Source organism: Filicampus tigris, chromosome 7, assembly GCF_054856515.1.
Source record: "Filicampus tigris isolate MCC_2025a chromosome 7, RoL_Ftig_1.0, whole genome shotgun sequence".
Classification (NCBI taxonomy): domain Eukaryota; kingdom Metazoa; phylum Chordata; class Actinopteri; order Syngnathiformes; family Syngnathidae; genus Filicampus; species Filicampus tigris.
In genome coordinates, this window is record NC_141223.1 from 18223377 (window position 1) to 18246712 (window position 23336).

Consider the following 23336-nt stretch of genomic DNA (forward strand, 5'->3'; position numbering starts at 1 on the left):
TAGCCTTAGTAAAGCTAATGCAATGTAATAGAGTAAAACGTAAGGATTGTATGTGTCGATTTGACTATCCTGAAAAATGATGATTCAGTCAAATGAAAAAGAAAGAATTTGCTGTGACAGATCAGTTGTGCAGGGGAAAACCGTCCACTTATTTGGTATGAAAATTATTTGCTTCAAATAATGTAAGTTTGTTCAACTGTCTATGCCAGCTAAATATAGTGTCAGCTTGAGGCACGTAATTAACCAGTGTACCCACTGTTGGTGACCTATTTGATCTGATGGTGTGCCATGAGATTTTTTTTCTGAACATCAAATATTTGCTTTGGCTCAACAAAGAGATAATGGTGACTTAAAATGACCTAAAAGATAATGCAGTGCAGTGCAGTGCAGTTTCTTTCTTACCTGTTGTTTCAATAAATCGGATACACTTCTCAATGAACACAGGAATTGGCCTCTCTGGAGTTACCGCGGTAACCAGCGGCATTCCGAAGTAGTTGCTCTCAATAGGTTTCGAGATGGAATGCCTCGGCTTGGCTCGCTGTTTCTGAAAGAAATTAAAGACAAGAAAGATTGGTGTGTGGAATCAGAGTTGAGGGGTTTCTCTCGCTTGACTGATGCCACTAACTAAAGGACTTTTCATTGGGTGGAAACGTGTACAATTTGTGCTTTCTGGTTGCAAGTATTTACTTGAGCGCACACAAACCCATCCCGCACATTCTTTCAAAGCTTATATGATAAGCAATCATTTGTACAATCCTGTTTTCATCATGTTCTGCATATCACTAAGATAGACATCACTGTGGCGTCGCCATACTTTCCCCCTCCGCCCCCCCTCATTGGAATACTGTTCCACAAACTGTAATTCCTAAACACCCATATTCACAACTTAACATTTTCTGCCTGCCTCCGTATGGCAGTACTTGTACTGAGCATTAATGGTTTTGGATGGGCATGTTTTGAAGGAACCCAAGGCCCGCATCTCTCTTAAGTCTGTCAAGCCCCCGAGGCTGTGTCCTGGCAGGCTGGTCGGTGGGGCCGGGGATGCATGGTTGGCTGGGCACATAGACTGTAGCAGCAGAGTTGGCCTGACAGTGCAGTGGAGGAGGGCTCATTAGAGAGATGGAGCCCAGAGTGGCCTCTGCTCCACATACTGGCCTCCCTGCACTACACTGAAGGTTTTCCACACTGGTTCTACACACAGTGAAACAGCAATAAACAGAGAAACAAGCAAGGAAATTCCAATTCGAAACGAACAGAGGCTGATCTGTGCATTTGTCGCATTGACAGCGCAACAGTCAACGCTGACCTTCATATGGACCCATTGTTAGTGATTGTCTTTCATCCAGCCTCTATTCAAAGTGACTTAAGTGATGCCTCACTAGTTCTTTAATATTTGAAGATATTAACCACTCTTGCTATGCTACAAATGCTGCAGACATAAAGCAGCCACAATGGCTGACTTACTGGAAAGCATCAACGCTGAGGAAGCTTGAAAGCCATAATGTGAAAGTCAAGAGGGCTCTTGCTCTGACATAAACACGACCTCAAAAGTTTGAAGAGGGATTAAATCCATTGCAGGAGGAAACTATTACCATTATAAAACCTGTATTAACTGTACTGGCAATGTTTTAAATAACTGTACTGTAATATATCGTTGCTGTGCTGTGAAAAACACATCCATTTTATTTCATTTTTCTTATTTTTACGTGAATAGTGATTTCGCATTACAGACATCTCATTAATGTAAACATGTAAAAAAATAAAAACAAAAAATGGGACATACATGTTTTTCACAGGACAGTGGCGATATAGTTATCACTGCACTGCTATAATTTCAAAAACAATAACACACTTAAAATTAATATGCGCTGTAAAGTATGAATGAAGAGGATGTAATAGGTAATCTCACAGATGCACCTCACGCCTCAGCCACGTTCAGTGTAAAAACATTGCACAGTGTTGAACAGGGCTTAAAAAAATATTGAACACTCGAATAAATCATATAGAGGTGAAACAATTACATTCTTCAACAACAGGTAGATTATCAAATTAATCAATAATTACTTTTGATAATTGATTACTGTGCCCTGCGATTGGCTGGCAACCAGTTCAGGGTGTCTCCCGCCTACTGCCCAATAATAGCTGGGATAGGCTCCAGCTCGCCCACGGCCCTTGTGAGGATAAGCGGCTTGGATAATGGATGAATGGATAATTGCTTATTCATTTAAAACATTTTTTTAATTTAAAATTGTCCAAATGCTCTGAATGTCAGCTTCTCAATAGTAAATATCAGATTTCTAAAGTCCTCCATGAAAGTGGACTGATTACCTTTGTGTTGAATTAAAATAAAACATTTGCTTTTACTTTAGCAAACAATGATGTAAACAATGTGACTAAACTGGTATTAGAATCATTGTTAATTTGTTTGTACATTTTCTTCACTGTCAATTTGAAATAATGTGATGTTTTTGATGGATGGAAATTGAAACATGTTTTTAAACAGATTAAATCAACAAATTCTCGACATATATATCGATTATTTAAATAGTTTCAGCCCTAAATCAATAACATATAAATTAAAAGACAAATCGCTGCCTCAACATTTCTCAGTGATTTTTTACATACAGAGTAATGTTATTGCAGAATCACGCAACACAAGAGTGGATCAAAAGACAGAGAATGACCAAATTTTGGAATCATTTCTAAGTGCAATGTGTCTATTGTAATGCAGAAATAACTTAGCAAGCACATGAGCACATCTACAACCACCAGCACAATGTATCAATGTGAGCTCATTTAAGAGAGCCTACCACCACTAGTTAGAACGTATTGTATAGACAGCTGCCAGTGCAGTTTCATTTCACTTCATGGAACAAACAATAACAAATAACACATGTAATAACAGATTGATACACGAGCTGCTATGGCCGCAACTAACGTCCAGTCACTCAACAAGTAGACTGGCTAATGGTTAGCCAGTTAACAGTCAGTCGCAAACTTCACCTCGCAACAGCCAACTCTGCACTCTCATTTGCTTAGGCCCACATCACTCACCAGGCCAGAACCATAAAGGCCTAAAGCGCCTGACTCAACATCTCCCCGAAACCAAAGGGCGACTCTTGAATCACCCTTCTTAAACCTGAGGTTCTTCCAGAAATTCAACACCTACAGAGTAACTGGTATCTCAGCCCCTGTAGCAGAACATAATTACAAAGGAATTTGAGAACTTAGACATGTGGCTTTCACACAAGCCTGAGTTTATTATTATTTACTGTTTCAAGCGAAGATGTAACAGTGCAAGAGAAACAGTATTAAAAAAAAATAAAATCGAGCAGTAATTACATCCTCTATTATGTCACAAAGACGTTGATATCGTCATTGTCTACAAACATATTTTTTAACCACGTATCACGTACAACTGGTTCCACAGGCGCACAGTCTCTACCACTGCCATTACTTATTTCAGAGCTACCGGGATCGATGGCGTCTTACCATTAGGGCTCAAAAAAATTCCGGGACATCCTGAGCGGTCTCGCGACACATGTATATTCTGATGCATTAAATTGGCTAAGAGACCGAGAATTTGAATAGAAAAAGAGAAAGACGTATCCACTCACCCGGCTTTAAAGGTAGAAAGACGCAACAGTGCTCCCGGCTCGAGTGGTAGAAACGTGGTTATGCGCTCCCGTCCTTAATGGGTTAAAGCCACACACACTCAAAGTCATAGATATTAAAGTGTGGTATATGAGGATGAGGATAGGAGGACAATTATTTGATTAATTGAAAGGATAATCAGTAGAACAATTGATTCTAAAAATATTACATAGTTACAGCCCTAACACAAGCTTTGATAAGTGATGACACATGTAGCAGCATCCAAATTGTACTACTCTAACAATACATCGCTCTGTAGGACAGCATTTGTGGTTTGTGGCACATTGACAATACAGTTCAGTTCACTGTTCCAAAACCATTTTGATGCCTCACTGTCCTGACATAAAACAAGCAATTCAAATAAAAAGGAGCAATGTCAGCTCTATCTGCACTCTTTATTATTCCCCAGCTAAGTTTAATATTTTTGTAGGATTGTGTTGTCTATGTCGGACTAATCTCCCACTCTCCTACTTCTTGCATGAGGACACTCGATCGGAGCTAGGTGACAGAGGAATTCAAAACATTCCACTTGACGGCTGAGGACAAATGGAAAAAAAGCCACAGGACAAAGCGGAGGGTAATGTTTCCGGCGTCTTGCTGAGTGAGGGAGGAAGAGCAGGACAGTCACACAGGTTGTGATCATTCAGGTAAACGGAGGGCGGTGTTAAAATGGGATTCAGAAAGCCGTTTCAATTATTTGTTACCGACCATCATAACTCAGAGTTGACGGTACCCTCAGGCTCACAGCGGATCTCAGATGTGGTGACTGCTTAAAAAGTCAAAGCACAGTATACTTCCCAAGATGAACGGATAACTCAAAAGTATCCACACAGTCGGCTACCCTGAGGGGATTCCAGGCTGGAGCAGATTGTAAATGGAGTTTTTTTTTTTTTTTTTTGTGGGGACAGCTGCGTTGGAAACACTATGATGGAACATGATCCTTTTTTACTGCAACAATGGCTTTTAATGCAGATATCTAAACATGCTCTTGGAGAATCACTAGTTAGAACAAAAACGATGATTCAAACTCTACAGGATTATATTTGCTTTGAAACATATACAATGTAGATGCAAAATCACATTTATTGATCTGCACCCCCACCATTCCAGGTACGGGTCACAGAACTCTCGGTTCAAGGGAAAGGTCAGACTACTGGAGCCTGCAACCTTGCTTATGTAGGTCACAGACTGTGGGCGATTGCAATGATAGTGTGGCTAGTGAACAATCTGGCTTTACAGTTCTCAAGCTGTTGATGTGCATAATGGGCCCTGTTTTCGTAGACAGGCGCCCGTGTGCTTAGCGTAACAACGGGGGCATCTTCATTTCCATGCCAGAGAAAGTCTAGTTTTACTGTGCTTAGGAATTTGGCAGACCGTGTCGCGCCTCCCTGGGCGCTCCGGAAGACGGAGCTGGCTCGCCCCCGGCACACCTGGCAATTTGGAGGCAGAAAGTGGACCGCGCTCTGCATAAAAATGGGCGCATCTCAATTTTCGTTCCGGGGCAAGTCTAGTTTAATGTGTTTGTGAATTTGGTTGTGAATTTTCTCTATAGGCGTTCTGGCATATTCTACTGCATGCCCCTAGCACATCTGTCAATTTGGTGAGCAAAGATAGACTACATTTTAGACTACCTAAAAGTATGTCTCAGTCGTGGCACAGGTGTTAACGCGAGTTTGGTGGGTTTGATTGAGGCGCAGGCTGATAGAGCACACAAAGATGGATGATCGGGGGTTGAAGGCTGTCTCTACGAGCTAACTCCACAGCGGCCAACTTAACATCATCCACTAGTGATAGTCTTTTTGCAGTTCTTTTTAAATGTACTTTGCACGTGTCAATCTCATTCATGGACTCAAGTGAGTCCTTTTGCCATTTAGTCCGCTTCCATTGGATGGCTGGCAAGTTGGCTGTGTTCACCCCCACAATGGCAAAAACATCCCGTTCTGCTTGTGCCCGTCTACCAAGATACCAAAAGAAAGAAACTCCACCTATGCTCACAGTTAGACTGCACTTTGTATTAGACTTGCGCTGGGCATGCGAACAGGGCCCAATGAATCAAATATACAAAAGTAAAAAAACAAAAAAAAATGAGCCATTGAATGTGTGAAAACCTGTTCCACCCTACTACCAAGGCATGGTAATTATCACACAAGTGCAACATAGACACATGAGCCTTCTGTACCATGCAGTGCAAGAGAATGAACAGCATACCAGGACTGATAAACAGTTAAAGGTCAAAAGTGTCATTGCAGGGCTGTGGGAGTAGACTGAAGGGGGGGGATACCTACCAAAAACACTTCACTAGAAATTCAAAGGATTCAAGTGTAAACCGCCAAGAAGAGCCTTGTCATTGATCACTAAGGCAAAATCCTTTACGCCTCGAACCAATTATGCCAGGTTTAAGGCAAAAATCAGGATAGAAGACAAAAGACATTTCGAATTTGAATCCATTGAGCACCTTAAAAGCTTTTTGGAGGGACAATATGACTTAAATGTTATATTTTGGACATCGCAATCAATTTGTATCACGACAGTCACGTGATTGATATCAGTAGAAAATCATCGATAAAATCTGAAAGCATACCCCGACCGCGCCATTGTGGGTGTTATAGGCAGCGCGCAGCAACCTCCAAACACAAGCATTTAAACCAACGAAGAAGCTGCTAAACCAATGACGCGTGTATGCGAAACAAAACAATAATTATCAGTATTGACTGATATGTAATACTTTACTATATTGTGAAACATTTCAGCCATATCGCCCAGCCCTACTAAGCACATTATGTTTAAATAAGAGTTCATTTAATCTTTATATTGACCAGTTTATTTGACTTTTTCATAGTTGCATTGCTTATTTAAGTCTTAAAGGGGAAGTCAACGCAAAAAAATTCAGTTGGAATAATATGTCCTATGCACCTTCACGAGTCTAAACGCGGCATCGAAGCAACCCCTGTGTATTTGCACGGTGAGCAAAAGCAAGCGGGACACGCGGCGCTACCCGATTTTTTGATCCGATCTAAATGTAGCATAAAAGCGCTAAATCTATCAAATAAACATACGGTATAATTCAAATCAACTATTTCATCTTCAATCCTTCACAAAAATAATGCGGCTTATGACCCGGTGCATTTTATGCATGACTTTTTTTTTTTTAGACCAGTTTATTGATATTGCGACTAATAATACGGTGTGTCCAATGATCAGTAAAATATGGTAATTTGAAATATCAGTGTAAAATATTGCCATCGAATATTGTACAATTTTTTTGCAGAAGACATAGGGAGGAATTAAAAATATAAACAAGAACTGTTGTCCGGAAACGCTGGCTCTCCATAATTGTTCTGTGAAGCAAGTGCATATTTACATTATTTTTTTAGGAATATCATCAAATTATCGTTCAAAGATTTTTGAAAAGAGAGAGGGATTGTTTTTTTGTGCCCATATCTCCAACTTCTACTCTCAGGTGCAGCGGGTATTGACAAGGTTATTGTGAACAAGTTCCTTAGATTTGGATGTTGACAGCTTCAACTCTGGAATGATTCCAAATATAATAATCACAATTAAAAATGTTGTTTTGAAAGTAGGTTGACCCATGTCACACATGACTAATGTTGCCAATTGGAATAAACGGGTTAGTTAATATGCTGAACAAAATGGTGACATTTTGAAAAATCTGACTGACATGAATAAAAGTACTGATGAATATGTGTATTCTTTGAAAGTTTCATCTGAAATCAGAGTTTAATGACTAGAGTCTTTATTTTGCCTCTAATAATCAGCTTGTTTTGGAGAGCTCCCACAGAGCGATCAGGGACAATGTAGGAAATGCTTTAGGAAAATCGTCTAAAGTCTGTCATGTTTTCACTGTGCAAGGCTGCCCGAAAGTAGAGATTACACTAATTAGTTTTCAACTTCAGTGATTAATTACCCACAAAAGGAAGCAGGTGTTGATTCTCAGCCAACAAGAAATCAAACTTCCACTCCAAGCATAAACAAATGCTTGAAAACATCCTGTATTGCTGCGCAAGAACAAAATATTCAACAAGTCACACGTTTAATGGAGGATAATGACATTAGGGTATGGACGTACTAGTAAAGAGATGATTTGGCTGTTGTGAAAACACTATTTATTCTTAAATGACTTACAAGAACGGTGTACTTGTTTAATAATAAATATGCAACGCTATAGACTAATGAACACTTTATGAATCGCTTTGCTGACACAATAAATCACTCAGCAATTCATTAGGTGAGCCTAGATCGAAAAAGTATATCTTTGTGAGGATTGTGTTTTGTAATCACTCTGATTTAAAGAGAATGTGATTGATTTCTTCTGTATTATGAGCAGTGTTCTGCATTCCCATTTTCCTTATATCTTGTCACAAGATAAAAGGTACTCCCCTATCCAACATAACTGAGTTGAACAGCATTGAAGGTGACATTCTCTGAGATTAATATACCACAAACTCTGTATGTTGTCACAATTAATTTGACACAGTCACATTCAATCTGTAGAAACACTGACCTTTGTATTTCTGCGCAGGCTCTTCAGGATATTTCTCTTTTTAGGATCCTCGCTCTCCTCAATGGAATTGTCCTTTTGGGCTCCTACGTCATCTTGGCTAGCCTTGGGTGGCCCCCCCATTTCATCGTCGCTGCCTATTGAGAAGCTCGTCCTAAAACTGCTGAACTTTCCAAGCCGTTTGGATCTATCTCTGTAGAGCTTGGGCTTTATCCCGATGGCTGACAACTTTCTTCTGCGCTCCAGTGAGCTGCTATCAGCCTCACTGTCTGACCCATTCCCCCCAGAACTCCCATTGGAGTGACCTTTGCTGGCGTTGCGAATGGTGATAATCTTGCCCTGCGTGCTATCATGAGGGACAGAATAAATGCTCTCCTCTTCTCCGTGCCGAGGTTTGCTCACAGCATCCATGGGTTCTGCGTAGTCCGAGGGATCGTAGCCACCGTCACTACCTGGAGCCCAGGTGACAGCTTGGGGCAGGGAGCGTCGATTGGTGCCAACTTGCTGGTCCACGTAAGGTCCAAGATTGACTTTGCGGACAGGTTTGGGTTTCACTTGAGGTGGCACCTTGTTGTTCAGCTTGCTCTCAAAAGTGCTGAGCTCAGAAATGACAGAAAATGTATCACTTGAATCAAGATCTGGTAACTTGAAGCCCACCAGATGGGAGCCAAGACTTCCATCTTCCCTCAGGATAGGATAAGGTGGTGATGGGTCAATATCATCTTCTGAGTCCATAAGAATGTTAACTGGACTGGGGGAGCCGCAGCGGGGGCTGGTGCTCTCATTGGTGCATGCTTCAGCCACATTATCATACATGTGTGTAGCCTCAATAATAGTTCGCTTCTCCACTATCTCCTTGAAAAAAGATTGGAAAAGATCTATTTTATGAAGCCCGCCTACAACTCCCCCATGCCCACATATTATTGTGTTAAACTTTGCCTCAATTTCATGAGCGAGTTCCTCTCCCTGACTGACCTGTTCCTTAGCTGATTCTGAGTCTGAAAGCTCCATCTGGCTTTCCCCAACTGCTAGCAATTGAACTGGAATGATGTCCTGAACCTCACACAGGAAAGCACATAAAGTTTCCAAAGAGGCTTTCCGGCGAGCAGAGTAAACTGCAATGTAGCCATGGACCAGCTTAGTCTTGCGCAGGGAGAATGAGGAATGGAAGGACAGCAATGACAGCTCAATAGTTTGCCTCTGACCACCTGTACTCAGATCCAGCAGGACAGAGGTACCACTGTTGAGGTTGCTAGTCGGACGACAATGCTGGGGCAACAAGAAAGGAGCAAGGAGCTGGTCTAGATCATATGTGTCTCCACACATGAGGCACATGACAATCTTGAGGTCTGATTCTACAATTTGTTGGGACTGAGAGTCTCTGAAGGCAGATAACGAAGGGGGTAAGGGTGGTGAGCTGCTACGTTGGCTTCTCCGAGACTCTAAGAGGCCTCTCAACATCTGGTTGAGATGCTTCTCATTGAAATTACGCCCATAGCCCATCCCGGGAGAGGCTGGGTCTAGGTAACGACACTGCTGCTTTGCAGCCACCTGCAGTCCTTGCTGGATAAGACTCTGAGCTGTTTCCCCTCCAATATCCCCTATGGAACCCACCCCACGCTTAGTCACAAGCAGGAGGAAAAGTGGGAGTTGGGCCAAAATGTTTTCTCTGTCCCTCCGACTGATAGTTGACTCTCTGAGCTTTTCTACACTCTCAATGACATATGACAGTGACTCCTTTGAGTTGTACAAACACAAGCAACCATGGGGTGCAAAGGTTGGTGTGTGGAAGGAATTAACTGGCAGACGTACATTGCCCTCTATGGGACGTAGGGCTAATTCATATATCTTTCCATCTAACACGTACCTATCGTCACTGGTACACAGTGCCCTTATTTCATTTGCCATCTCCCTGGCAAGCCCATCTTTCCCTAGTATCACCAGATTTATCCTTTCCGCCCTGCCCCCATCCAGTCTTGAACTATCTGGTGATGCATAGCGAGTGGGGAATCTGAAAGCAAGTATCTGCTCGAGTTTAGAGTCCACACAGTGAGGGCTGTTGGGGCAGGTGTCCTTTGTCGGATGGTAGACAAAGTGTATATGTTTCAATACCAAAGCATCCCTCTCTGCCTGCAGCTTCTGTAAGGCTTTAAACCTTTGTTCTTCACCCAGTACTTCCTGAATTGCTCCCATTTTTTCTTTACTTGGCTTTGCATCGACCTCCAGTTCATAAAAAAGCTCAGAGTATTCAAGAAGCAGTTCTTGGAAGTCCTCTTTGGCTCTGTCAATAATCTCCTTCTGGTGTTTATTATAGATATCCAGATATTCTGTTTCATCAAGCCACTGGTAGAAGTCTTCATTCATGATGAAACTCCGAGCCTCCTCCCACGGTTTGCCTGGAGTAATGAATGGAGACACACTCAGCTTCTCCTTGAACTCCCATCTCATTTCAGCCCGTTTGCGGTCACTCCTGAGCTGCTCTAGATGGGTCTCATAAATAGCCTCAGCCGTGCGAGTTTCAAGGAGGTCCTGAGGGATACGATCATCCTCCATGTTGTCAATGTGGGACGTGGTCTCCCATGGTGTGTCATCTAATACAACAAACCAATGGGAAAAATCTCTCTTGGTCTCCAGTACTTTCTGAACTCCAGACCAGCTCAAGTGGTCTATCTCATCCAACAGTGGTAATAGTGTAGACAAAGCCTGTGGCAGAGTACTTAGATATGCCTTCCTGCGTTTCTCTATATGATCTTGCTTTAGTCTATGCACATGTTGTTGGAAGAGTTTCTTTGCTTTAGCGGTCCCCTCAAGGAAGACATAGTCCTTGTACTCTGGAGCTGTCTGCATGCGGCGACTAACAGTGGGCCACAACTCGTTGTGGTTCTTCACAATTCGGTTGACAAGCCACTCATAGCGGTCCTTGGCTGAGGCAATCTGTTGACTCTGCTGTTTCAGCGCTTCAAAGTAGGGGATTATTTTGGGCTTTCCTCTACCTTTGTCAATTAGCTGAACAAGTGTCAGAAAGGCTAAGTCAACATTGACATTTGAGCGTGCTGATGTTTCGACCACCTGTAGGTTTTTCTTGGCTAGCGCAAAGGTGTGAGAGTCCTTAATATAGCGCTCAACTCCTTCATCACATTTGGTGAGAACCAGTACCACGGGTTTCTTAGTTTTGGCAAGTTGGTTATACAGGTTTGTAACAAACTTCATCTGATCCTCAAAGCTGCGGTTCATGCCCCTGCTAACATCCACACAGAGTAAGAATCCATCTACCATGAGCTTGCCCTCAGGCATCTGTTTCTGCTCAAAGTCTTGCTCTAGCCCCAACTGGTCTGTGCAAAAGTACATTAGCTTCTCAGCTGAAGCCAACTTGGTGGAGGCAGCTCTCTTGATATATGGCTGCAGTGCAGTGCTTCGGTGTGGCTGGAAGGTCTGGTCATCAATGAATTCTGTCTGTTCCACCACATTCATACGGCACTCTGGCCCCTCCTCCATGGTCCTTCCAGCCTCTCCCCAGAACAGGAAATGGTCATTGTTCACTACGCGGCCTCCAAAGTCACTGGTGCTGAGAACTGAGGTGTGATCCAGGTAGAAGTCATCGGCGCTTGGTCGTACAAAGCGGTTGCACAGGCAGGACTTTCCCACTCCACATTGGCCCTTTTCTTTCTCTGTACCGGACAGCCCAACCACGACCAGGTTGTAGGTGGGTGCCCGGACATCTTGCTTTTTGGCCATCATCATCGCTGGCAGAAGCTCATCCTGTCATGCTTGCCTCAAGCTCTTGCGAGAGACGGAGGCTGCCAAGGACACACGAATCCCATGCAAGAGGATTTCACTATACTTGTATCTGACCCTGTAAGACAGACAAAGGGAGGAAGAAGAAAAACATAATTAATCAAGTGATACTAAAATAAAACATATTCAAATGACAAACTACATTAGTGGCATTACAGAGGCTCTCATCTTAATTACTACGGACTGCTGATAGTCATGTTTAATTTGTGATCCCATTCCTTCAATGAATGTTTCCTGGAAAGATTGAGGTCAATAGCAAAGCTGCTGGGATGCAGTGCATTACTTAACATAGCTGTAGCACAGAAAAAGACAATTGCCCCCTTCAACGGGATGGCAGTGTGATCAATGGGGGCATCCTCATTGTTGAGACACAATATTTGTGAGCTATTAACTGATATCTTAAAACAATCTGGTTCTTACTGTGAAAAAAGTTGTGGTCTTGTTGCTTTCAAAGGAAACATTATCAGCATAATGACACACACACACATACTGTAGTGGAAACGAGCACATCAAACTCCCATCACCCCAAACGAAAGACACACACGACAAATAGATGAAAGCATGCAAGTTACTAATTGGCCAACTAGGGAAAGCCATCTGCATTTTAAAAGCAGAAAAGTCTGTTTGCTGACTCAAAATCAAAAGCATGTGTTCCTACTTTTCTCCAACGGTAAACAAATCAGATATAACTGATTTAAAATCACTAATGTGCCAACGGCCATCCAACAGTAGATGCAACTATTTAGTGTTGTGTTGGCATCAATCACTCAATCGCCATATAATGGATCCTTTCATGAAACACAGTCTAAAAATATATCAATGCTCTTCATGAAAGAATCCTTGCTGACAGTACAATTTGTAAAGAACAAAATGCTTCCAAGGCTGCTAGCCAAACACAAACATGACAATTCTTATCCATGTCGTAACATAAGCATTTAATACACTAAAACAAATATGAAAACTATTATTCAGCATGAATTGCCTGTTAGAATGACTGTAAAAACAAACCAAGGCTGCACCGCAACTGTAGCAAGTCCGTGGATGCACATTCATCTTTCAACATTGAACTTCAAAGTATACATCTGTTGTTCTCAACGGGCATGTGGTGGTGAAATAGAAGTAAAAAATACAAATAAAAAAAAGAATAAAAAAATCTTGAAAACATTTTTTTAAAACACAGTGGAACCAACTGCATAATGCAACCACACAACTGCCATGTGTCAACGACGGCATATAAAGAGGATTTCCTGTTTCTTTTCAAAACTCTCAGAGAGGCATTTGCTTAATCAAAGTTCAAAGCTGACAGTTACAGCAAAGCCTTTACTACCTGTATTTCTATAATTCCTCCAAGACTATAAATCTAAATTACAAAGAGAATACTCCCTGCAGTGATTTGCTAGGTAGGAGACAAAGAGGAAATCATTATCAAATAGAATGTCTTTTTTTATGTTAGGAGGAATATGCCTGAAATATTTATCAAAGTGTTACAGCAACAAACAGTCTCCCTCAAAGAGGATAGAAATCTAGACTTCATGGTCTTTTCATCAACAGGAATATGTATGTTATTATAGCCTATCAGTCTATTAGTTTTGCCTTTTGTCTTAACAAACTTCGGATCGATTTAATTTGGGGCGGCCGTGGCTCAGGAGGAAGAGCGGATCGTTCTGTAACTGGAGGGTCGACTGTTAGTATCCCACTCTGTCTGAGTCATGTGTCGTCAAGTCCTTGGGCAAGACATTTCACCCACTTGGCCTCCAGTGCCACACACACTGGTGCACGGCTGGGTGTGAATGTTTGGTGGTGGTCGGAAGGGCCATAGGCGCACACTGGCAGCCACGCTTCCGTCAGCCTGCCCCAGGGCAGCTGTGGCTACATATGTAGCTTACCACCACCAGAGTGTGAATGTGAGAGAACATGAATAATGTATCCATTAAAATGTCTATGTAAAATGTAAAATGTCTATGAGTGTCCAGAAAAGCGCTGTGTAAATATTATGCATTATTATTATTATTATTCCTATTATTATTATCATCATTATTATTATCATTATTAAAAGCACAGTCAGGAGGTTGACAGACTCTAAACAGCACGAACTTTTATGGCACTTGCAAAAATCACATACTGAGTGACAAATAGGCATGAGGATGTCATACTTTAGACAACTGACGTATATTATCGTAAGCAAACATGCCTGGGCATGTTGACACAAAAAACACTCAAATGATTTCCTTTTGTAACATGCTTGTGATGATTATTGAGGAAAGACTTTAGCTTGTCACCACTGAAGCGCCAACATTCATGTTGATAATTTGCTGGGATCTGTGCCCCAATGCCACCTTTGTTCCAAGTAGAACATTGTGGTGCTTTGTATGGGAATCACTTGTGTCATTACGTTTAACAAAGTATGTCTCAGGGGCAGTTTTCACAGAACCGTCTTTCCGAACAACTGAAAACAACATTTGATCATTCAAAGTAAAATGCAAACATAGTCTGTGGAAATTTCCAAAAACGATGCAGTTGCTCAAGCGTTAGCACTTTGAATGATTCTCCAGCAAAGTGTACATTTTGTGAGCAGTGACACTCAAATTCTCAACCAAATATATACTGAGCATCTCCACATTAATTTCATCATTGTTGTCTGTACGTGAAACTAAAAAAGTCAGAGAAAACTCGCACTTCTACAAGGTCTTCATTAGAAACCCATCCTTGTGTGCACGTGGCAAAAAACATTAAGTCAAAAGAAGAGTCAAACTGCAGTTTTCCTTTATGACATCTGACTGACAGAGACAGACATAGAAATCAGAACTCCATCTTACAAGATGCTTGGATGTAAACCCCTGCTGAGACTGACTGCCATGCCTAAGACAAAATGACAGAACCATAGAAAATAAATGGCAGTAAACCTGCACAAATCTGCCTGTTTCAAAAACATACTGCCTACAGGCAGGCTAAGAGCAGCATTTCTTAAACAATAGATGTATTAATTTGGAGAACACTTTCCCCTGTTTGGGTAGACCTTGAAGGCACCAAAGTCTGAACTGAACTAGCTTTAGAGCTGTAAAGAACCAATTTGCTGCTTCGCCCTGAGGCCTGGTGTCTGGTACGCATGTCCGGCCACATACCAATGTTTCTGGGATGAGGGTTAAGGCAGAGAGAGGTTAAGGCTTGCGCTGCTTTTTTGCCCATCATCTTAAAAAGTGGAAGGTAAGCAGAAAAAGAAGAATGAGAAAGAGTAGGAGGAGGTGGAAGAAGTGCAGGAAGGAATGCAAGGAGCTGTTTGGGGGAAGAGGCAGAGGGTGGGAAGTTAGCACACAAGGATAGCATGGGGGTAAGGAGAAGAATGGTTTGGAGGGGAAGGGGCTAGAGGTCAGTGGCCCAGGCAATGTGAGCTGCACAGAGGAATCCCCTCAGGAAAGAAGGGGCAGGGCGTGGTAAAGTGTGGATGAGTGAAGGTTCAGGGTCTAACACTAAGGGACCATTTACCCAAGAAACCAATTTAAATGGAAGACATTTTGTGAGAAATCATGATGTTTGGGGGCCTGACTTAGTTATTTAAAACTCTCTTCATTCACCTTTTAAGTGTCATCACCAACTACTGGCCTTGCATGTATACTATTATTACTTAGAAGATTGGATGAGGAATTGTTTTAAAAATGCTGTCAGTGTCTGCAAAACATTTTACAAAAGCACTAATCTGCTATGCTAAATTTTCATCTCTATTACAAGACGTTAGGCATTGTCAAGTATATCATTTTAATCAAAAATTGTTCAAAAAAACTTTTCTTGAACATGGTAGAAGCTTCCCGAGCAACAAGAGTAACAACGCTGAGTTGCTGACATTTTAAAATCCAAATGTATGTTTTTGTAAAAGTCTTGCCCCACATTTCACTTAAATGTAGCCTGTAACACAAGGCATTTCAGGAGGTACTATGTAAACAGGAGAAAAGAGACAAAGAGAGAGCTGGGTTAAAAAAAATAATTTAAATCAGTTTTACTTTTCATAGTCTGATAGCAATTCATAAAACCATAAATCAATATGTAATAGGAGTGTAACGGTACGCTAAATCACGTTTCGGTTTGTTTTTTTTGGAAATTTCGGTTCGGTATATTTTTGGTACAAAAAAAAAAGATTTATTTTTTAGATTTTTTTTGTAAAAGATGTCAAGTAAACTGTGCTTTTTTTCGAAAAAATAAACGAAAGCGAACCATTCGGGTGATATTCTAAGAGATTACACCAGAATAAAAAATACACTAACAATAAAGATCTCTTAATTTTGTAAATTATTAAGACACTGAAATAAACAAACACTTAGCAGCAACAGCCTATGACACATCTAAGTATTCAAGTTAAAGCCAAGTTATCATTTTTGTGATGAAAAAAATACAAACAATAACAATTACAAATATTGCTAACTGTATTAAAACTATTTTTACAATGAAAAACATTTTAAAAGTCTTTGAAATTGTATTCACTTTTTAGGCATTGAAATCTTTGAACGTTCAACAGCATATTGTAACGAATTGTCTTATCTGTGTTGTGGTCAGATTTGCGTGTTGCTGAGTTGTGATGTGTCCGAGGTTCATGACTGCATCGTACGGCAAGCGAGTGGAGCAGCGGAGAAAGAAGAGCGCGAGCAGTTGTACTTGGTTTAATAAAAACGTGAAAATTAAACTACGTCTGACGGCATGTTCCTGGAAGATGCTACAATATGATAAATTTCGCTATTTAAGTTTGACGTTTTTGCTCCCTCGTCTAAGAAACATTCACAGTCGGATGATGCCGTGCATGTTAGATGTGCTACCTGCCGCCCATCTCATGTAGCAATGTCGGCACACAACCTTTGGACTTAACCACGTACCTTTCCCCATCGGCGATTTTAACAGGACAGCCAGAATGTTCCCAAACAGGAGACCGCAGTGTACAGGGGGACCTTCGAGCTCTGGCTCTTTTCTGGCTCTCACTTTTGTGCCGCCACTCTCCTCTCCCGCATGCAACAGTCAATAGCGCCTGTGCGTAAGCCCGCGCTAATAAGTGTCGGTCCACCAAACGCAAGTGGGCCAAACCGAATATGCCATACCGAAACGTATTAATACACCCACGTGTACCGTTACACCCCTGATATGTAACCTACATAAAATATATGGCTATTTAAAGGTAATACATCATTCCACCACAATGTTTTGAATATCCAATACATGGTCAAGGAGTCACGTCCAGTCAGCATCGTGCGCAAATGAAATAATAAACAGTGATTAATTCACCCATATCAGTCATATCTAATGAGTTGCTTGCTTGTTAGGACAACGGGGTGTACACATATCCGCGAGGAGCTGTTTTCCATCAAATGAGCCAGACATTTTTGCACATTTATGAAAAAAGAAAAAACTGAATTATCATATGGTCACAAATATTCAGACCCTTTGCAGTGACCTTTTCTTCTTTCTTCATTTCTTCTGATGCTCCTTGATATGGTTCTGCTCCTTTATTGGAGTCTAGCTGTATTTAATTAAACTGATTGGACTTGATAAGGAAAGGTCTACATAAGACCTTACACCTCATAGAGCATGTCAGAGAATATGAGAATCATGAGGTCAAAGGAACTGTCCAAGGTGAAAAGAGACAGAATAGTGGCTAGGCACAGATCTGGTCGAGGTTACAAAAGAATTTCTGCAGCACTCAAGGCCTCCATAATTCTCAAATGGAAGAAGTTTGGGACGACCACAACAGTTCCTCGACCTGGCCGTCCAGACAAACTTAGCAATTGTGGGAGAAGAGCCTTGGTGAGAGAGGTAAAGAAGAACCAAAGATCACTGTGGCTGAGCTCCAGAGATGCAGTAGGGAGATGGGAGAAAGTTCCACAAAGTCAACTATCACTGCAGCCCTCCACCAGTCGGGGCTATATGGCAGAGTCGCTCGATAGAAGCCTCTCCTCAGTGCAAGACAGATGAAAGCCCTCATAGTTTGCCCAAAAACATATGAAGGACTCCCAGGACTATGAGAAATAAAATTCTCTGGTCTGATGAGACCGAGATTGTGTTAAAACACTGCTCATCACCTGCCCAATACAATCCCTACAGTGAAACGTGGTGGTGGGAGAATCATGTTGTGGGGGGGTGTTTTTCAGCTGCACGGACAGCACGACTGGTTGCAATTGAAGGAAAGATGAATGCGGCCAAGTACAGAGATTTCCTGGAGGAAGGTACAGAGATATCCTGGAGGAAGGTTCATCTTTCAAAAGGACAATGAAACCAAGCACGGAGCTAAAATAACAAAGGAGTGACTTCAGAACATCTCTGTGACAGTTATTGGCTGGCAAAGCCAGAGCCCTGACCTAAACCTAATTGAGCATCTCAGGAGGGACCTGAAAATGGCTGTCCACCACCGTTCACCATCAAACATGACAGAACTGGAGAGGATCTGCCAGGAAGAATGGCAGGGTCTTCCCAAATCCAGGTGTGTAAAACTTGTTGCATCATTCCCAAGAAGACTCATGGCTGTACTAGCTCAAAAGGGTGCTTCTACTCAATACTGACACAGGTCTGAATACAGAACATATGATAGTACAATTCTTGTTTTTTCATAAATATGCAAACATTTCTACATTTCAGGTTTTTTTCTGTCAAGATGGGGCGTTGCGTGTACATTAATGAGAAATAAAATGATATTTTTTGATTTTGGCAAATGGCTGCAATAACACAAAAAGTGGAAAATTTGGGGCCTGAATACTTTCCATACTCATTGTATGTCTTAACCATTTATCACTATCGACTGGTTCCACTGGTTTGACGTCCACAAGCGTGTCATTCGTATCACTACCGTCACTCATTTCAGAGCTCCCGCGATCGTCTGCGTCCACCATTATCTGCTCGAAAAAATTCCGAGGGCTCACCACCCTGTCAGGTGTATATTCTGATGCATTTCATTGGCTAAGAGACATGGAATTGGTTTAAAAAAAAAAAAAAAAGAAAGAAAGAAAACGACGTATCTCCCGGCTCTAAAAGGTAGAAAGATGCAAAAACTCTCCCGGCTTTAGTGGTAGAAACTTGGTTGTGCACTCCCCCCTAAATGGGTTAAAATTTCTCTACTCGGAAGGCATACGTCAGGCTATTGAAGCCTATATCGGTGATGTAGTAGTGCATTTTTACAAGCACAACTACTGTACAAAAGACAATTATCTGCACTGATACCGGTGGTCCAGGGAGTGAAGTTCACGAAAACATGTGCTACAAAAGCCAACGAGGGGAGAAAAAGATGTTGTTCACTGTCCAGAAGGATGAATGCCCATGTACGAGCCTTCACATGGTAGTTACATTCCTCTCATTACACAGCTAACAAGAGTTTAGGAGGGCAAAGAACTAGCCAAAGCTCATGCCAAGTACGTGCAAAGAAATAACACCACAAGATGAGAAGGAAATAATTCAAGACAACTATCCCTGAAAACGAAAACTTAGTTGCTGAAAAGGAACATTGCACGTCTCGGGCACTGACAATATCAATGATTAATACCCCAGATATCCCTGGATTATTCCTTGAGGTAAATCATTTCCATAATGACAACAGCATTTGATTTTTTTCTGCTGATTGCCACATACTTTGAAATGAAATGTGCTCAATGAAGAATCACGCTTGCCAGATTGCCTCGCCAGCCTTTTGCTAGTACAGTGTTATCCACTTATGAGGGCTGGGAATTGACAAGGTCATGAAATAGTCATGAAGCAGTGCGACTGTGATGACGATGACAGAAAGGCAACAGTGGGAAAATCTACCTCTTGCCTTTTTTCCCCTCCCATTTGGTGCAAACATGTTTTCCCTCTTCCACTTCTGCATGATGCAAGTGTGCAAGCACTTCCTCCCACCTCGCCCTTATTGTTGTTCTGCTCGTGTGCTGTCACCCCCACTAATATCTTCATGTTATAGATTTCCCATCCCCATCAGTCAAGATTGTCTCTCTGACCATCACCCTCTCCCACACTCTTCCTCCCCATTCATACCACCGTCTCGGGGGATGTGTTGTCCATTAGTAAGAAATAGGAGGTTGAGGGCAGGAGATAGAAGCTGTGGGGACGGACACTGGCACTCCTTGCACTGTTACCACTTCCTGATTGTCATGTGCTCCCACTTTGAAATGATGTGGTGATTCATTACCACTCCTGTGCCCATGGACTAACTAAAAATAGTAGGCATGTATGAACTAATTTTATGATTATTAATAGAGTTTTTCTCATACAGAAATCCAAGATGTTTATTTACAAAACTTCTGAGGGTACTGGATGAATCAAACTGAAAATGTAAAGAATCTACAGTATATCACAATTTATCTATTTAAGTGAACCCCCGCTTATCATAGGGAATTTTACGACCAGCTCTGCTAGGGAAGGGGGGAAGTAACATAGACCAGGATGTTGTTTGGTTGAAGGAGAGTTAATTTAATTTCTTCAAGGTAGATGTAGGTTTTAGCACAAAAGCCAACAAAAATAAAACAAAGGTAATCACACAAGTGTCCAAAACAAGTTCACACAGAATTCACAAATCGATAGTGTCTAATACAATTACAAACTACCAAAGCACAATCAACGAGAGACACTTGTCAGTCAAAGACGCGAGCTGCACTGCTAAATCCCAGTCACCCCGAGCAACGGAACAGAGGTGCTTTTATGGTCCCAGCTGCGACAGGTGGAGATTGATTGATTGGGCAGTCCCTCAGGAACGAGCGGGAAACCAAACCACCAATGCGGAATGAGCTGGAAACCAGTCCACCAATGAGGAACGAGTGGGAGACCAGTCCAATGAGGAACGAGCAGGGGACCAATCCACCAATGTATAGAAAGGGTACGAGAGTTAGACACTGAAAGGGGAGTAAAGATGCCGGTAGATGGGCCCAAATCAAGTGCCGTAACAGGGAATACGTTCCAGACATCTTGGTGATGAAAATCTACAATATAGGCACCATACCTTAAAAAATGTTAACTTAAAACTATTACATTTAACTTCATTAAAGCACACATTTAAGTATTCATTAGCGGCTGTTTGGTACTTCTCTAAATATGAGGCAAAACATGCTTGCTTCAGCCTTCAACCTGACACTGACAGTTAAAGTGTTCTATAAAACTGACACATAAAACAAAAGATGATAAAACAATGCATTTTTAAACATCAAAATCCTTAACCCTTTAGTCTGCTTGCTGAATGCTAACATAATGCAAAACCAACAGACAGGCTAACCGAAATTTGCATAGATGTTACATTCCTTATAGGGTTATAAACCTTTAAAAAACTGCTACTTTAATAAATACGGAGTAACAACACACAAAGCATACTGTACAACAATACATTGAGGGATATATTCGGATTTTTCTGTGGGAACAATGTCTGTTACTGAAGCTCAGTTGGCAACCTTAGCTGCCTCTTCTTATCCCTACTTTTCCTGTATCGCTTTCAGTAGACCTCAGCGCTGCCCAGCATGTTGTGGCATACACTAGGACTACACTGAAGGCACTCAACTTTAAACACAGACTTGCTTGTAATCGCTAAAACGTCACAAAAAATTACTGCTTCAACGTATGGTAAACTTTAGTTATACACTTCAGATGTGTGTCTCTTTGGTATCTGGTATCTGTTTGTTTTCCTGAAGAGGGAAGAAAGGAAGCGTCTTTTTGAGGTGTGGTGCTTATTTGTTCAAGTGAAAATGCACCCAGTGATTTATGGAGGGAAAACATGTATTTTAGCCAAAGCTATTATTTGAGTAAATATGCTTTATCTGACTGTAGCATGTAGTGGACAGCATGGGGTTGCTCACCCACATAGTAATTCTGTTTGAGAGACCTGAACTGTGAATCCCTTAAATCTGATTGTCTGATATATACGAGGTGTGTCAGAAAAGTTCTCGGACTAGCATCGCAAAAGATATTCCACAACTAGAAGTTTTCATTTTCAAAGAGATCCTGCAGTGTTTGCTTGGGTCAGTGCGCGAGAAAAGTATTGAGGGAGGACGACTCATGGCTGCTTCATCATGACAACGCGCCTGCTCATAACGGCCCCAAGCATCCGACAGTTCCCATCATTACGATTGTCGGGAGGAGAGAATCGAGGCTAAAATCGGGCGAATTATCCTGCCATGTGTACCAGACTTTAGGCTCCAGGGGAATTACTTTGACGTGGAAAACTTATAGTTTGAACTTGAAATATATCTTTTGTGACACCAGGCCTGGAACTTTTCTTACACACCTCAGGCGTGTCTCTTTTATTTTACTGAGAAATCATGGCATGCAAAAACAGGAGAGGGAACAATTTCCCTCCGTAGGGATGCAGCATCCATCACACATCCATGGTCTGATCCAGAAGAGTTGTAAGTGGGATTATAGATACTCAGTGGATTAGCTAAAGATATTTGCATTTACACAAATGGTGCTGTCAGTTCGTTGGTATGATCGGATCGCACGGTGATAAAATAACTACGGGCAAATGGTAACAAATCCCTTCAATATCTGTCATACCGCACGGCACATATGGACATAAAGCACATAATCCTACATTTATTACTGCACCACTTTAGAGAACATACAGAGAGTAAGTTGGTTATCTGCACCTTTCTACTTATAGCTCACTTCCACCTCTTCCCCCCGCCCGCCTGGCATGGTGGCGATAGAGGGTCGGACACCGATAGACCTCCCGAGGAGAGCCCCAGACAGACGGACAGAGGGCGGAAGGATGCAGGATGAGGGTACAAAAAAGGATAAGCGGGACAAAGACCGTAAACAAACACACACTCAACAAGTTAAGAATGCAGGATGCAAGACAAGAACCGAGAGGCAACCACGTTCACAGGGGAGGGGAGAGCAAGGTTCTAAGTTAGATGAAATGGGGTTTGTGAAATAATGAACAGCCTATTTGGAGAAGGGTAAGGATAAGAGGGCAGAGAAAGTGTGTGTAACGGTGGTTTAACCTCTTCAACTGCAGCAGAAGGTCTCGCTGATAACACCGCTAAATATTATGTGCCTGTGGACTATGACAGCTGGAAGTTCAAACTACTGCCTTTTAAATCCTCTCAGAGTCGCGCAATCATCCGAAAGTAGTGACGGAGTGGAGTCTACTTCAACGTGGAGGCCATTTCTCTCTGAGTGGACGACAAGAGAGCGGAAATTATGGGACTCAATTGCTTCCAAGACATTATGAACAACCTTTAAAAGTTTGGAGACAACTTGTTAGCCATCATTCACAAGAATGAACTTTTCGTCAGAAGGTTTACAAGAGCAAACTCCTTTGACACTCGTAACAAGGTATTCATTTAACAATAGGTCATTTGGGAATGGATTTGCAGGCTTGTAAGCACAAGCTATATGTACATCCAAGATGAGATATGAGATAATT

At 41.8% G+C, this 23336-nt stretch overlaps 1 protein-coding gene across 1 annotated transcript in view; it reads right to left on the bottom strand.

Moving 5' to 3' along the window:
- Positions 1–23336, bottom strand: part of arhgap35a (Rho GTPase activating protein 35a) — an 80608-nt gene that overhangs the window by 21697 nt on the left and 35575 nt on the right. The window contains exons 2-3 of the mRNA XM_086035029.1: positions 8177–12026; positions 403–544 (exon numbers count right to left, since the gene is read on the bottom strand). Coding sequence (XP_085891155.1) covers positions 403–544; positions 8177–11914 — 3880 coding nt within the window. The 5' untranslated portion in view covers positions 11915–12026. The remainder of the gene's footprint in view (positions 1–402; positions 545–8176; positions 12027–23336) is intronic.